This window comes from Rhinoraja longicauda, unplaced genomic scaffold, assembly GCF_053455715.1.
Source record: "Rhinoraja longicauda isolate Sanriku21f unplaced genomic scaffold, sRhiLon1.1 Scf000429, whole genome shotgun sequence".
Taxonomy (NCBI): Eukaryota; Metazoa; Chordata; class Chondrichthyes; order Rajiformes; family Arhynchobatidae; genus Rhinoraja; species Rhinoraja longicauda.
The window spans coordinates 28,531-46,093 of NW_027601646.1; the positions used below are offsets into that span (position 1 = coordinate 28,531).

A 17,563-nucleotide genomic window follows, 5' to 3' on the forward strand; every position below is an offset into this window, starting at 1 on the left:
AGTCACTTACCTTATTGCCAATCTTCATTTCTGGTTTATTATTACTGTCAGGAGGTAAGTCTGGGAGCTTGCAGGTATGGAAATGAGTGTGATATCAGAGTCTGTAGTGGTTGATTTAAGAAATCCCCTGAACCTAGTCTCTCAATCCCCCTCCTGTTTTCTTCACATGAATCAGCCACAGTTGGTCAGTGCAAGTGATAGGAGCCTCTGTAAGTCCCAGGTTCATGAAAGTATCTCCCCTAGTTCAGCTAGGGCTAAAATAAACCTCTAATTTAAATTTGTCGGGTTTGTTTCCCACCTTGGTGTCATCAGGCAGTTCAACATGTTTCCACCAGTGGGAGAGTCTAGGACCAGAGGTCTCAGCCATAGAATTAAAGAACGTTCCTTTAGGAAGGAGATGAGGAGGAATTTCTTTAGACAGATGGTGGTGAATCTGTGGAATTCTTTGTCACAGAAGGCTGTGGAGGCCAAGTTAATGGATATTTTTAAAGCATGGATAGATAGATTATTTATTAGTACAGGTGTCAGGGGTTAAAGGGCGAAGGCAGGAGAATGGGATTAGGAGGGAGAGATAGATCAGCCATGATTGAATGGCGGAGTAGACTTGTAGACTTATAGCATAGTACAAAGTGAATTTACAGAAAACTCTGCTTTAAGTGTCGAATAGGTCAGGAGGACACATTATTGGTAACAATGCTGAATACAAGATTCAACTGTCAGCTCCTTATGCGAGTTTACCGACTAAACAAATGTTGGGCCGAATGGTGTAATTCTGTTCCTATCACTTATGACCTTATAGCATATGTTAACACTTAATGTGAACAGTACCAGCCTATCATTTTCTCTTTCATTATCCATTCAGTAGCACTACCTGCTTGATCTCTAGAAAATATCCAACAGGATGCACTCCCACCTTGAACTTTGACAGACCAGACTCCATCTATATTCTTCTTCTCCCTGCTCATGTCAGGCAGAAGGGACAGAAGCTTGAAAGTGGGCACCATCAGACTCAGAAAAAGCTGCTTCTCCTCTGTTACATAGATAAATAGACAATAGGTGCAAGAGTAGGCCATTCAGCCCTTCGAGCTTGCACTGCCATTCAATGTGATCTTGGCTGATCATCCACAATCGGTACCCCATTTCTGCCTTCTCCCCATACCCCTTGATTCCTCTAACCCTAAGAGCTCTATCTAATTCTCTTTTGATGCATCCAATGAATTGGCCTCCACGGCCTTCTGAGGCAGAGAATTCCACAAATTCTCAACTCTGTGTGAAAAAGTTTTTCCTCATCTCAATTCTAAATGGCCCACCCCATATTCTTAAACTGTGGTCCCATGTTCTGGACTCCCCCAACATGTTTTCTGCATCAAGCGTGTCCAATCCCTTAATAATTTTATATGTTTCTATAAGATCCCCCCTTATCCTTCTAAATTCCAGTGAATACAAGCCCAGTCACTCCATTCTTTCATCATATGACAGTCCCGCCATCCTGGGAATTAACTTTGTGATCCTACGCTGCACTCCCTTAATAGCAAGAATGTCCTTCCTCAAATTAGGAGACCAAAATTGCACACAATACTCCAGGTGCGGTCTCACCAGGGCCCTGTACATCGGCAGTAGGACCTCCTTGCTCCTAAACTCAAATACTCTCGCAATGAAGGCCAACATGCCATTAGCTTTCTTCACTGCCTGTTGTACCTGCACGCTTACTTTCAGTGACTGATGTACAAAGACACCTAGGTCTTGTTGTACTTCCCCTTTTCCTAACCTGAAACCATTCAGATAATAATCTGCCTTCCCATTCTTGCCACCAAAGTGGATAACCTCACATTTATCCACATTATACTGCATCTGCCTTGCATCTGCTCACTCACCCAACCTGTCCAAATCACCTGCATTCTCATAGCATCCTCTTCACAGTTCACACTGCCACCCAGCTTTGTGTCATCTGCAAATTTGCTAATGTTACTTTTAATTCCTTCATCTAAATCGTTAATGTAGATTGTAAATAGCTGTGGTCCCAGTACCGAGCCTTGCGGCACCCCACTAGTCACTGCCTGTCACTCTGAAAGGGACCCATTAATCCCTACTCTTTGTTTCCTGTCTGCCAACCAATTTTCTATCCATGTCAATACCCTACCCCCAATACCATGTGTTCTAATTTTGGCCACTAATCTCCTGTGTGGGACCTTATCAAAGGCATTCTGAAAGTCCATTCACTGACTGTCCCTTGTCCATTTTACTTGTTACATCCTCAAAAAATTCCAGAAGATTTGTCATGATTTCCCCTTCGTAAATCCATGCTGACGGACTGATTCTGTTACTGCTATCCAAATGCCCCACTATTACATCTTTGATAATCGACCCCAGCATCTTCCCCACCACTGATGTCGGGCTAACTGGTCAATAATTCCCTGCTTTCCCTCTCCCTCCTTTTTTGAAAAGTGGGATAATATTAGCTATCCTCCAATCCGCAGGAACTGATCCAGAATCTATAAAACATTGGAAAATGATCACCAATGCGTCCACGATTTCTGGACCCACCTTCTTGAGTTCCCTGGGATGCAGGCAATCAGCCTTCAGTCTACCCAACACCATTTCCTGACAAATATGAATTTCCTTCAGTTCGTCCTTCACCCTAGGTCCTCTGGCCACTAGTACATCTGGGAGATTATGTCTTAGTGAAGACAGAACCAAAGTACCTTTTCAACTCATTTCCGTGTTCCCCATAATAAATTCACCTGTTTTTGTCTTCAAGGGACCCGCATTTGTCTTAACTAATTTTTTCCTCTTCATATATCTAAAGAAGCTTTTACTATCCTCCTTTATATTCTTGGCTGGCTTACCTTCATACTTCATCTTTTCTCCCCGTATTGTCTTTTTAGTTACCTTCTTTAAAGGTTTATCAATCCTCTGGCTTCCCGCTCATCTTTGCTATGTTATACGTCTTTGCTTTTATTTTTATACTGTCCTTGACTTCCCTTGTCAGCCACGATCGCCTCTTACTCCCCTTAGAATCTTTCTTCTGAACAGTCTTTCCATAAGCTAGGGTGCTGTTCAATTCATCTCTATCCCGTTGCGGGTATTGGACTTTGCCTATGGATCTGATGTGCTACAATGCTGAGAACAATATCCTGCACTCTGTATCTTCCCCTTTGCTCTACCTATTGTACGTGAGTTTGACTTGATTGTGTTTGTGTATAGTGTTATCTGATCGAATTGGATACCATGCAAAACAAAGCTTTTCACCATATCTTGGTACATGTGACATGAATAAACCAAAACCTAAAACCAGAGTCCCTGTTATCTGTCTTAATTTAATTGCATTGAATGGGAGGGTGTTCTCATGATCTAACACACCCTGAGCTCTCTCAGCTGGAGGATAATAACATCTTTACCACAAAGATGTCATTGGTGAAAGTAGCCTAGGAGGTGGTGATCCAAATGCCTGCCACGCTCCCCTTATTCTATTTGTTGCTGTCTTTTGGAGAGACACTAAGTGGACCACATCAGCCCTCTCAGGTGAATGTAAAAGAGCCCATTGTGCTATTTTGAATAAGTGTAGGAGCGTTATCCTCTGAAGAGTCTCGACCCAAAACGTCACCCATTCCTTCTCTCCTGAGATGCTGCCTGACCCACTGAATTACTCCAGCATTTTGTGTTACCTTCGATTTGTACCAGCATCTGCAGTTATTTTCCTACACAATAATTATCAAAACTTACTATAGATTATTTGGTCGTTATCACGTTGTGGTTTGTGGGAGTTTGTGGTGTGTTGCATTTCCAGCTTTAAAAAGTGACTACTCATCAAAAAAGACTTAAGCTGAAAGTGCTTTGAGAAAACCTGAGCCTTTGAAAGGCACTATTAAAATGTAGCCCATTCTTTTCTGTGAATCTACTTGCACCACTCTTTTCAGGCTGTGCATTCTAGATCATTACAACTTGTCAATATGAATTACTATGCCTGGGTAATTCTGCTTTCGAATCATTCCTAAATTTTGAAGGGCTGCTGAGACCTATTGTCGTTTAAAAATACTGCCAAAGCCTTGGCTTATGTTGTCACAATTCTTACAGCTAAATGTTTTGAAGTGCGTCTATTTTTGGGGCTTGTTCTCCATGATTGATGTTATCTTACTGAAGTTGCAGGTATCGTGTCCAGGGTATCCAGCTGACTGAATTCAGCAAGGATAATGCAACACCACCAGTCCACCACAGCTCTTGGCAGTCCATACTTGACCCTGGAGTCAGTGATGATTCGGTGAGTATCTTTACGGCTCAGTACAGTTTGAAAAACAAATTCTTTAACCCCATACAACTGCCTTGAATTTTAGGCTGACTTCTTTTCATGCAACATTCATCATGAATTTTTATCAAATTTAACCCAGACAGTTGCTGGTTGCATGCGCTATTCTCGGCATCAGTCACATCTCAGTGTGTGCCTTCAAATCAGATGTCATTGGTTCAAGTCCCACTCCAGACACTTAAACACATCATCTGCATTGACATTCCTGAGGGTGTGCTGCACTGTTGGAGGAGGCATCTTTCAAAAAAGACATTAACCCGAGGTCCCATCTGTCCTTTAGCTGGATGTAAAAAACATTCCAAGCATTCTTCAAAGGAAAGCAGGAGAATTATCCTTGCTCTTGTCGATAATATTTATCCAACACCCAATATTAAAGCTAATCTACTTGCCATTACCGAATTAATGTTTGTGGGACCTTTTTATGTGCATTCACGTCATCTGTATTACTATGGTGACTATATTTCAAATGTACGTGAATCTTTCATTTTCAGATTTTGAAAATTGCATTCTTTGAACAATGATATCACCCTGGTTTCTTTTAAGAGGTTATCCCTGTCCTGGGTATGCTTGATCTAACCCATGGACCCTCCAAGGGTTTTACAGGAATTGGTTTCCTGAATCAATATTATATGGGCTAGAACATTGGTGGGGGTAACACTGCAGGTCAGGCTGCATATCTGGAAGATATAGTTAAGTGATATTTTGGTTTGGGAGTTTTCTTCAGACTGAAGAAGAGCCTCGACCCAAATGGTCGCGTATCGATGGAGTCTGAAGAAAGATCCCAATCTGAAACATCACCTATCCATGTCCTCCAGAGATGCTGCCTGATCCACTGAGATCCAGCATTTTGTATTCCTCACAATATTCCAGTTCCTTGTGTCTCCTTTATATGGGATAGGCAGCTTTCAGATCTGCAACGTCCTACATAGCACTGTTTGCAAGAGGGTATTGTGAGAGGAGTCACTTGCTGGATATCAGAATTATAGAGAGAGGTGACATTTTATGCGTGAAAGTGAGGCAGAATTTTATTGAACAGGTGCAAAGGGTTGGATAATAAATTGATAGTTCAGTGGTGTGCCAAACCAGGAGGGAAAATTAATTAGTATTTGGGGAGGTAATTCTCAGCAGAGACTTTCATTGTGTCATAATTAGTAATTAGTCAACACTGTGTGTGTGTTTTAAACATGATCTGTTCATTGAAAAATCACCTAGACAGCTAATGATTTCTCACACAAGTGTATCTCTATGTGTGTGCCCATGTACATGTATGTGTATACATGTGAAAATGAGTGAATGGAGAACATGTAAAATAATTTATCTGGCGAATCAGATGACAAATTGTTGAAATTTCCAAATGGTCAGATAGCAGACTATAACCTGTTATAGCAGTTTAATGGAAATTGTACATTTTATTGTGTTTATTGTTTTATTGCATTGTTGATGATGCAGCTTTAAATACCTTTTGCAGCTTTAAATACCTCTTCAATTTAGCACGATCATCATTGTTGCATTTGATGTTTATACTATGTCTGGAGAGATTTATGTACAATTTGAGCAAGAGCTACCTTCTCCAACTGGTTTAAAAAAATGTACTAACAGCATTGTACTGACTTAAATGAATAGAAAAGCTGGACATTGAATAAATAAGGTTCAATTTATTTTTGTGGTAAACTTTGATTTTCTGAGTAAACATTAGCAGATGTATCCTTCATACTGCTAACATTGTTATTTTTAACATGTTCCCATTATACTGATGTTTTTTGTGTCTTCCAAATAGGATCTGCCAACAAATCCAAAAGATGCAGAGGAGCTCAAAGGTACATGAACGTTCCCCTCTGCTGCGTTTTCCATTTCTGTTTACCCTTCGTTCCTTTAGCCTTATGTCAGAGATAGGGAAATTGTTGGAGAAAATTGAAAAGGAGAGGATTTATGTACATTTGGAAAGGCAGGAGCTGATTAAGGATAGTAATCAGGGCTTTTTCAGGGTGAATTTTCTGCCTCTCATTAATTTGATTGAGTTTTGGAGGAGGTGACAAAGGAAACAAATGAAGATGTGGCACTGGTTGTAATCTGTATGGCCTTTAGTAAGACATTTGGCAAAGTCCTGCAGGGTAGGCTGGTCCAGAAATTTAAGGCTTCTGGGATTTGAGATGAGTTAGTTAAATGGATCCAGAGTAAATAAAGAAGAGCAACTGGAGGAACAGCAGGTCAGACAGCATCTGTGGAGGGAAATAGGCAGTCGATGTTTGAGGGGGAGAGAGGGAGAGATGGGGAGAGAGTGGTGAGTCTGTGGAATTCTCTGCCACAGAAGGTAGTTGAGGCCAGTTCATTGGCTATATTTAAGAGGGAGTTAGATGTGGCCCTTGTGGCTAAAGGGATCAGGGGGTATGGAGAGAAGGCAGGTACAGGTTACCGAGCTGGATGATCAGCCATGATCATATTGAATGGCGGTGCAGGCTCAAAGGGCCGAATGGCCTACTCCTGCACCTATTTTCTATGTTTCTATGTTTCTATGTTACGACCCTTCATCTGGGCTGAAAGAATAGAGGTGAAGTAGCCAATATGGTGGAGAATAGGGGACTGGGGATGGGAAGAAGGGGGGAATGTGAGAAGACCAAGATAGATAGAAGAGCAAAAGAGACACAAGAATTGGAATTTGTTGAAATGGCGGAGAACATGCGAAGTGTCCCGCATGACTTTCGTTATGGGTAAACTGGGCTACATGGGATCAATCATTGGAAATATATTCTTTTTCCTTTATTGTCTCTTGTCAATAACTTGGTAGTCCCTATCGAACAGCAGTATGGGATGACCTTCACTCTATAGGCTGCTTTGGATCCAGTGAAGAGCACACAGCTAACTTTCTCAAGGCTATTTAGAGATAGGCAATACATGACAGCCTCTCCAGCAATACCAACATCAAGCAAATTGGAGAAAGCTTTGCTGAGAAATTTGCCCCAGCAGCAAGTGCGAGTCGTGGTTGTATTCTGCTCTACCTCTGAAATTTAATCACATTTCAAAAGCCTCTTCTGTTTTACTTAGTTAGCATGTCCAACTGAGGTGTGATCCGAAGAACCATTTAAGGGTCTCGACCTGAAACGTCAACCACTCCTCTCCAGATCTGCTGCCTGTCCCGCCGAGTTGCTCGGTTTAAGCCAGCATCTGCAGTCCAATCCCTTCCTACACATACCAATAACATTGATCCCATCATACCAAGGCAGTGTGACTAGATATTAGGATTAAATGCCATATCAACCATTGCAATGTTTACTTCCACTTGCACATTCTAGAGAAAGACTTCAGAAGACTCACTGCAACTCAGGAACATAATGTTACTCCAAATGAACTCCCATGCAAAACTCTATTACCTTCAATGAAGGAAATAAAAGGTAAATATCCTCAACTCTTCTTCATCCTGTATCCGCTGATGATTCGTGTGATAGAAATTTAAGAGGAGCAACAGAATATGCTGTGTGCACTATTCCATTTCTTTGAAGTTTACTTGATCTCGCCATAAATGTTACTCAGTTAAAATAATCCAACCCTTCATCACCTATCCCTGATAAGATTTTAATATATTTTTAGTACCATATTTATCTTGCATTCCTTCTGTAATGTTTAATTTACTTATTAAGATTGTCTTTTCTTCTATTTTAAAAAAGGTTTATCAATATGGGAATAAATACACAATTTGAACTGGAATTAATATATATGTACAGATTTTTTGTTCGTTGTCTGTTCACATGGTCTAGATTTTATATCGTTGCAACCAGATGTGTTTAAGTATGAATTATGTTCGTTGCAGATCATGTGCAGGGCAATGCAACCCCCCTGATGCCCTATGATTCCCCAGTTTGTTTCCATCAGTCGATTTATCAAGATGTCGGACCCAGTGGACAAGAACAGTGTGGATCAGACAGCCTTGAAGAGTCACCTTTGCTCCATGCACCATCCGATCTGCCAAGTCAGTCAGCTGTTCGTCCACTTAGAAGCGTGGGAAAGATGGGTGATCGTGAAAACACTGAGCAACCTCTCTATTCACAGATTTGTGCTGTGCCATTCTGTGCGGTTCCAGCCGATTCCAAGGCAGCTGGGACTGAGATGGACGGCACATTCTATTCTCCAAAGCAGCAGGTACCTGCAGGACAGTTCATAACTACATTAAACCAGGACCATCAATGTCCTGATGCATTAGAGACTGAATGCAGTTTGTTAGTGATCAATGTCGGTAACTCTGAAGTGGAACCCACGTGCAACATGAATATTGTTACTGGTGAAAATACATCCCGTGGGAAATGTACCAGTCACTGTAATAACATTCCTGGGAATATTGCTGGTCAGGTTGACTGTGGGGATCTGCAGCCTGCATGTGAACTAGCTACCAGTCTCACTGTAATCAGAACAAGAGATCAAAACACAGAAAAAGATGATCAGACAGAATCTGAACATAAAGAAGTTCTAACTAGTTCCAACATCTGTTCTTTGGTGGAACCTACAGAGGGCGAGGAAGTAGAAGTTCACCTTGACAAGAATTCCACCACATGTTTGATTCATAGTGTGGAGACTGGAACTAATCAAAATAATTCCACTCAGGATACCTTTGGGACTCCAAGCTTGCCAAATATGCAAGAGTCAGATTTACTAGACATTCCAGTTGTTGCATTGGAACTGCCTGAAGATGGGAAGCCAAGTGTTGACACTATTAATAATACTAACTTAAAATCCTCATCCTTTTTATACGTTAATGTAAGTAAAGGGATTCAGGTGTCAGGAACTGATAAGTCTATATCAAAATCAGATCTTGTTGTCAGACCAAAGTCTTCCAGTTTTGTTAAGCAGGCTCTCTCCATTCACCAGTACGATAGGCAGAAGTCAAGGAAACAAATGAATGTTGGGGCAGACTCCAGTCATTGTGCTGGCAATGAAAACTGGGCCACTACAGCACCAGCCAAAGGCAACAAAAGTGAAGATGAGGACACGAATGACCATACAACTCTCAGCAGATCTTCAAGTCTACAGTCTCATCACAATATTTCAATGGACACCTCTTCCAGTACTAACTCACAGTCCTGCTCTTCCCCAGATCACACTTATCACAACTACCAAAATCCATATCGACAGGGCGACCCAAGAGCAGTGTCAGAGTCATTCTTGAAAGTCATGCATTGTCTCATAGAAAACCAGAGGCAGCAGGAACAGCAAGCCGTGGCCGATGGGTCCCTACGAACACACATCAGGGTCTTCAGTATGGATGGGGGAGCAGATGTGGTCTTGAGCAGGGCGTCCAGAGGTGGCAACAACAATCAGGGAAGAACGTTAACCTCTTCAAAGTCAGACCTGGAGGCCAAAGAAGGACAGATTCCGAATGAATCAAACTTTATAGAGTTTATATCTTTACTGGAGTCAATTAATAGCTCAAGAGTGAATGCAGCAGGCTGGGCGAGTGACTGTCGAGAGGAGGGTGCCATGGGCGGAGGTACGTTCTATGTCACTTTAGGATGGCTTTGTCATATAGTTGTGTAAATTAAAATAACCAGCTAGTGTGCATGTATTTCCTTCTGTGTTATTTCCACATAGGTGTAATGGACATTCCATCTGTATCTTATTAAAAAAAAATCATTTGCTTACAAAACCTTATTTCCTGTTTTTTTTTGTAACACTTTTTGTGTTAATGCTTCCATTCCAAATTCCTGGATTTGCATTTGCAATGGAAACTGCCTGTAATCCTGCAATCTGACCACAGGTTGGCACTGCATTCTCATACTACCCCCACCTGCCCATGAATTATGAAATCTGATTCACAAATTTAACTGAGTGATTGAATTTTCCAATATCTGAACTCAACATTTTAATTAAAATTTAAAAAATAACAATTTCTACAGTAAATAAATTTGAATGGTGCTTTATTTTAAATGCATGTTTGAAGGTTCAGCCCCGTACAAAGATCAGGATTTAGATTTAATATTTTTGACTACTGTTTCCTGAATTCTGATGGTGCAGTCTAAATACATGCTGTAACCCAAGATGCATCGTCCCACACAGGAGGACCATTCCATATCCTAAAGGGGACCTATTTTCCTAGTTACCCTTTAGCTCTTTTAGGATTCTGCTTTGCATTATCTGCTAAAGTTATCCCATGTCCTCTTTTTGCCCTCCAGATTTCCCTCTTACGTGTACTCCTGCATCTCTTGTACTCCTCAAGGGATTCGCTTGGTCCCAGCTGCCTATACCTGGCAAATGCTTCATTTTTTTCCCTGACCTGTGCCGTAATATCCCTTGTCAAGCATGGTTCTCTAATTTTGCCAGCCTTTCTCTTCACTCTAACAGGAATATATTGTACTGAACTCTCCCTACCATACTTTTAAAAGCGTCACTTGGCAGACATCCTTTTACTTTCAAAACAGTTCCTCCCATTCAATCTTTGCAATTTCCTGCTTAATGCCTTTAAAATTGACCTTGCCCAAATTTGGTTTGGTTTAGTTTATTACAATTGTTGTGTGTACCCCAGAGACAGTGAAAATCTTTTGTTGGCATGTTATCCAGTCAAATCAAATCATACCATACATGAGTACAATCAAGCTGGATACAAGTACAATAGAGAGAAATACCAAAATGTCGAATATAGTGTTACAGCATTAAAGCATAACAGTTAGAGAAATAGTTCAAGGTTCGCACTGAAGTAGGTTGGAAGATCAGGACTACAGTCTAGCTTATGGGAAGACCTTTCCCTTGTCTGATAACAGTGAGGAAGTAGCTGCTCCTGAATCTGGTCATACGTGCTTTCATGCTTTTGTATCTGCCTGACAGGAGAAGAGTGAAAAGGGAATGATCAAGTTTGTTGATTATGTTGGCTGCTTACCCGAGTCAGTGATAGGTGTAGCTGGTAGGGAGGTCGGTCTGTGTGATGGAGTGGGCTATGGACTGATTGAATTGATTAAAAGATACAGCATGGAAACACGCCCGTCAGCCCACCAATTCCACGTTGAGTCTTGATCACCCGTTCACACTTGTTCTATGTTATCCTACATTCTCATCCACTCCCTACACATTTGGGGCAATTTACAGAGGCCAATTAATCTATCAACCCACGTCTTTGGCATGTGGGAGGAAAACGGAATAAGCGGAGGAAACACATGGGATCACAGGAAGAATGTGTAAACTCCACAAGGTCAGGATCAAATCTGGGTCACACCTCTGCAATTTCTTGTGGTCTTGGGCAGAGCTGTTGTCAAACCAAGCTGTGAAGCATCCTAATATAATGCTTTCTATGGTGCATCTGTAGAAGTTGGTAAGTCATCGGAGACATACCAAACCTATTTAGTCTTCTGAGGAAGTAGAGGCATTGGTGTGCTTTCTTGGCTGTAGCTTCAATGTTGTTGATCCAGGCCAAGGTCATCTATGTGTAGATCCTCAGGAGATGGCATTAAATGAATATTTCTCGTCGATCTGTACCGTGGAAAAATACATGGGTGCTAGATGATTTGCGGAATTTAATACTCTTGAAGATAGTTCACATTTCAGAAGAGTTAGGCGCCATATGTCTTAAAATATAATAAAGGTACAATAGGTAGTGCAAAGAGAGAAATACCAAAATGTCGAATATAGTGTACAGCATTAAAGCATAACAGTTAGAGCAGTGGATAAGTTATTGGAGTGGATTCTGAGAGACCAGTTCAACATGCATTTGAAAAGGCAAGAACGGATTAGGGATAGCCAGCATGGCTTTGTGCATGGGAAATTATCCCTCATAAATTTGACTTTTTGAAGAGGTGACCAAGAATATTGATGAGGGCAGTGCTATAGACGTTGTCTTCATGGACTTTAACAATGTCTTTGATAAGGTACTGCACAGTAGGCTGTTGATGAACACGGAGAACAGTTTTATATGAATCCTAACTGAGCCCTGACCCAAATGTTGAAAGAAGATAATAGACCATCTATAAACCATCCACCATCCTCCATAAGCACCATCCTCCATAAGAACACCCTTCACTGTGGGATATGTGCGTCATTGGGGAGGATGGAGTGGCTAAGCCCAATTTCAGCCCAACTTGTTGTTTGTCAGCACATGCTTTATCCCTGTTAAATGTGACAAATGAAAATCAACATGTCCACACACTTGCTGAAAGCAATGGTACCTTCTCAATTATATGAGTGCAAGTACCAGAACATGTTACGCACATCACGAGTGAAACAATCACTTCTTCACTGACCATTGTCCATTCGGGTTGCAATGAAACATCAAAAGCAACCTAAAACATAGCACAAAAAGTAAGGAAATTTGTGTTTGGTAAATTATTTCTTTGTTGTACCAATGCTTCTTGGCAATAAATCTTATACCGTTGGAAAGCCTGTTTATTTCCCTTTTAAATGGTGCCACATTTGTAAGGAACATGCATTTGTGGGATGAGCAGCAGAGCTGAGTATATGGGTTGCGCCCATGAAAAATTTGCCAAATCTTCTCTGCCAATGCCAAACAGCTTATTCTGCTGTTGCTATTGACTCTTGTTTTGAGCTGAGTATGTGGGTTGCGCCCATGAAAAATCTGCCAAATCTTCTCTGCCAATGCCAAACAGCTTATTCTGCCATTGACTCTTGTTCGGTGTTGTTTGGTGGATTGGATGATTGAAGTCTGAAGAAACAAGACATATTGGCAATTTAACAATTTATTCATTTAATAAACAGGAGCCTCAGTAGCGTGTGGAAGAACCATACACAGCCACAACAGCCTGGCACCTCCTCCTTAAGCTGGTCACCAGCCTGGTCACACACTGTTGTGGGATGGCATCCCATTCTTCAACCAGCATTTGTCGCAAGTCAGCCAACGTGGTTGTGTTGGTCACTCTGGCACGAACAGCACGCCCAAGCTGATCCCACAAGTGTTCAATGGGGTTGAGGTCAGGACTGCTGGCAAGACATTCCATCCTCTCCATTCCCAAATTCTGGAGGTAGTCTCTGAGAAACCCTGCTCTGTGGGGGCGAGCATTGTCATCTTGGAGGATAGAGTTCGGTCCCAGACTGTGGAGATATGGGATTGTCACTGGTTGCAGAATCTCATCTCGATATCTCTCTGCATTGAGATTGCCTCCAATGATGACAAGCCTCATTTTTCCAGTGAGGGAGATGCCGCCCCACACCATCACACTGCCTCCACCAAAAGATGTTACTCTATCGGTGCAGCAATCAGCATAGCGTTCTCCGCGTCTTCTCCACACTTTGACCCTATGATCCAACTGCTGTAGGCAGAATCTGGACTCATCGCTGAACATAATGTTCCTCCACATGTTCAGATTCCAGTGCACGAGTTGCCGACACCAGCGCAAACGGGCCTGACGGTGAAGGGCAGTCATGGCAGGCCTCCTGGCAGCCCGATGAGACCGGAGATCGGCTGCGTACAGTCTGTTCCGAATTGTCTGGGCAGAGAGCTGTCGGCCATATCGTCCTGCAAACCTTGACTGCAAATCTGTAGAAGACAGCCTACGGTTCCTAAGTGCTGACAGGGTGAGGAAACGGTCTTCTTCGGGTGTCGTCTTCTTGGGACGCCCACTTCGCGGCCTGTCTCTGACATCCCCCGTTATATGGAACTTGGCCTTCACTTTGGAGATGGTACTAGGGCTCACTCCAAATAATGTCGCAACTTGGTTTTGCGGAACACCAGCTTGAAGCTGCCCTATCGCACGGGCCCTATCCAGATCAGTCAAACATGGCATGCCGATTCTTGGAGCAGACACCTACTGACCACTGTAGCAGGGCCCATGCTCACAGATGCTGCCAATCAGGTGCCAATCAGGCACCTGATTGTCAGCACCTGGGGGTACCAGAAGCTCAAAACAAGAGTCAATAGCAACAGCAGAATAAGCTGTTTGGCATTGGCAGAGAAGATTTGGCAAATTTTTCATGGGCGCAACCCATATACTCAGCTCTGCTGCTCATCCCACAAATGCATGTTCCTTGCAAATGTGGCACCATTTAAAAGGGAAATAAACAGGCTTTCCAACGGTATAAGATTTATTGCCAAGAAGCATTGTTACAACAAAGAAATAATCTACCAAACACAAATTTCCTTACTTTTTGTGCTATGTTTAGATTGTTTTGAAGGCAGTGCAGTGGTAAAACCCCTCGGATACCAAGCATCATGAAGATGTCCAAATACAGCTCAGTGTCAGATCTGCTGATTTTTTACTGAAAATGACAACATCAACATCAAGGCATTCGGCATGTCTTGAAAGAGCACAGTCATGAGGAATGCAAGAAAACAATTGGCTTTAATTACTTGCGTAGGAAGGAACTGCAGATACTAGTTTACACCGAAGAAAGACACAAAAAGCTGGAATAACTCAGCATCTCTGGAGAAAACGAATAGGTGACATTTCGGGTCGAGACCCTTCTTTAGACAGAGTCAGGGGGGAGGGAAACTAGAATCATCACAGAGAGGGTGCAGCGAGAGAGAGAGTGGCAGAATTTGCGTTGGAGAGAAGCGGAAATCTTCATGTTTTTTTTCCAGAAACCAGCATCTGTAGTTCCTTCCTACACATTTTGTCTGCTCCAATGCAAAATCTCTTCAAGTTATGCCTACTTTGAAGTTCACCACCTCTCCGACGAGAGTTCTGCCACACCCTCTCTCGCTGCATCTCCTCTGTGATTCTTTGTACCATTTCATACCTCTAGTTTCCCTCTCCCCGACTCTCAGTCTGAAGAAGGGTCTCGACTCAAAACATCATCTATTCTTTTCTCCAGAGATGCTGCCTGACCCGCTGAGTTACTCCAGCTTCTTGAGTCTATCTTCGGTTTTAATTACTTGTTTCATAGAGTTATACAAGGTGGAAACAAGTCCATTCGCCCAACTTGCCGACCAAATGCCCCTTCTACACTAGTCCCATCTATTTGCATTTGTCCCATATCCTTCTAAATATATCATATCCATGTACCTGTCCAATGAGATAACACTTGCCTCAACTTCCTCCTCTGGCAGCTCGTTCCATATACCCACTTTGTGTTAAAAAAAGCTGTCCTTCAGGTTCTTATTAAATGTTTCCACCCTCACCTTAAACCTATGACCTCTGGTTCTTGATTCCCCTACTCTGGTAAATAGATCGGCATTTACCTGATCTATTCCTCGCATGATCTTATATACCTCTATAAGATCACTCCTCGTCCTTCTGCGCACCAAGGAATAAAGTCCTAGCCTGTTCAACCTCTCTCTAAAGCTCAGGCTCTTGAGTCCTGGCAACATCCTCGTAAATACTCCCTGCATCCTTTCCAGCTTAACAACATCTTTCCTATAATAGCGTCACCAAAACTGAACACAATTCACCAAATGGGGCTTCACCAATGTCTTGTTTGATGAAAGTAATGCTGAGATTAAATTTTGTCTTGACCTAAAGAGAAAAAATCGCTGTGCCTGACAGAATTGCAGATCTATCTACAAACTGGCTTAAAGCTGAACCCCAGAGGAAAAGCAAACTAAATCCTAACAATTTTCTGTCAGTTGTGATACGTGGAGTTTTTTTAATGCAACCAAGTCTGTGTTTGGACCATCAGTGACCCCCCCCCCCCCCCTAGATCTTTATTTTAGAAATACAACATGGAAACAGGCCCTTCTGCCCACCGGTCCATGACCATCAATCAATCACCCGTTCATACTAGTTGTATGTCATCCCACTTTCGCGTCCACTCTCTGCACACTAAGAGCAATTTATAGCAACCAATTAATCCACAAACCCGCACATCTTTGAGATATGGGAGGAAACTGGAGCACTGAAGGAAACCCATGTAGTCACAGGGAGAACGTGCAAAATCTGCACAGACATCATCCGAGGTCACGGTTGAACCCAGGTCTCGAGCGCTGTGAGGTATCGACTCCACCAGCTGTGCCAATCTGAAGAGGGTAAAACATCGAAGGTAACAAGTCCATCCTGGAGTACTGTAAGAAATATTTGCAAAATGTTTGAACGGGGATTGCTGGAGAATAATCTTCCATCCGATAACAGCCAGTTAAGGATGTCTTTGGCATTCTGTGAACTCCTGAAGATATTTGATAGGCAACACAACTCAGGGAAAGTATTAATGCACCAAGCCTGGATGGCATTTCCATTGAGGTCTTAAAATCGATGGGGAAACAATGAGCAAAAAATGCCATGCACTGTTTTTCAGAATCTGTAACCATTTTCAAAAATGGCATTATGTTTGACTGCAAAATTTACTGCGATATTTCCCTCCTGCACGTTTCCATCTCCATCAAAAGCTACTAAAATATTTCCCATCAGCAGGATGAGACATCCTGAAACAATCTCTGCTTGTTGAGAAAATTACCCCCCTCCTACCTCCATACCAATGTGGCTTTGAACTGTCCAGAGGCTCTGTGGATGTGATTTTCTCATCCTGACAGATTCAGGAATAATGTGAAGCACATCACCGGAAACTGATTGTGGGGTTTGTTAACCTGACCCTGTCACCGGAAGTGCTGACAATAAATTGTAATGCTATTTGGCTACGGAAAGAAATTACTCTTATAAGGTATGTTATTCATCGTTGAGTTTCAGCGATGTCAGGCCAGATAAAACACATTCAATCAGATGACAAGTTTCATTTCGCTTTCCTGGTGCCTCACTTTACTGTTTGTGCATTTACAAAATAGGATGTCACTGGAAAGGCCAGTATTCATCTGCCATTTCTAATTCCTCCTTGGAAGTTATTGGTGAACTGCCTTCTTGAACCATTCCAGTCCTCTGGTGAAAGTATTCTTTAAGAGTTTCTGGTTAGGAAATTCTATTGTTGAGACAGAGTGCAGATGAAGGAAGGGCGATTTGTTTCCAGGTCATGTGGTTTGAAACCTGGAGGAGACCGTGCACATGATGTTAAAGTTTTTGGAAGTGATGTTAAAGTTATCCAGGTGATTAATCGCAGTGCTTCATGAAGATAGTAAACGCTGCAGCTGCAATGCGTCAAGGAAAGGGAAGTCAATAATTAGGGTGATAATTGAGTGCTGGTTAAATGGGTTGTGTTGTCCTAATGGTGTTAAACTTTCTGAGTGTTGTAGGAGTTGCACCTTCATACAACTAAATCCCCAGACATTCATAAGGATAAGTTGTAAGAGCATTTGTATTGGAGTCTGGTATCTAGGTCAATGCTGGGTGAGACTTGTACCCAGTTCCATTTTTATTATGTTTTGGAAATAACAGTATTGCTTGCAAGGCATTGGTGTGCTTTGTTAGCCATAGATTAAACGTATTGGATCAGGACAAATTGTTTGTGATATTT

At 42.1% G+C, this 17,563-nt stretch overlaps 1 protein-coding gene across 1 annotated transcript in view; it reads left to right on the top strand.

The window, feature by feature from the left end:
• Positions 1 to 17,563, top strand: part of LOC144590961 (pecanex-like protein 1) — a gene marked incomplete at its 3' end in the record, with an annotated part of 85,148 nt that overhangs the window by 20,851 nt on the left and 46,734 nt on the right. The window contains exons 3-6 of the mRNA XM_078395326.1: positions 4,147 to 4,258; positions 6,081 to 6,120; positions 7,594 to 7,692; positions 8,109 to 9,779. Of these exons, the coding sequence (XP_078251452.1) occupies positions 4,147 to 4,258; positions 6,081 to 6,120; positions 7,594 to 7,692; positions 8,109 to 9,779 (1,922 nt within the window). The remainder of the gene's footprint in view (positions 1 to 4,146; positions 4,259 to 6,080; positions 6,121 to 7,593; positions 7,693 to 8,108; positions 9,780 to 17,563) is intronic.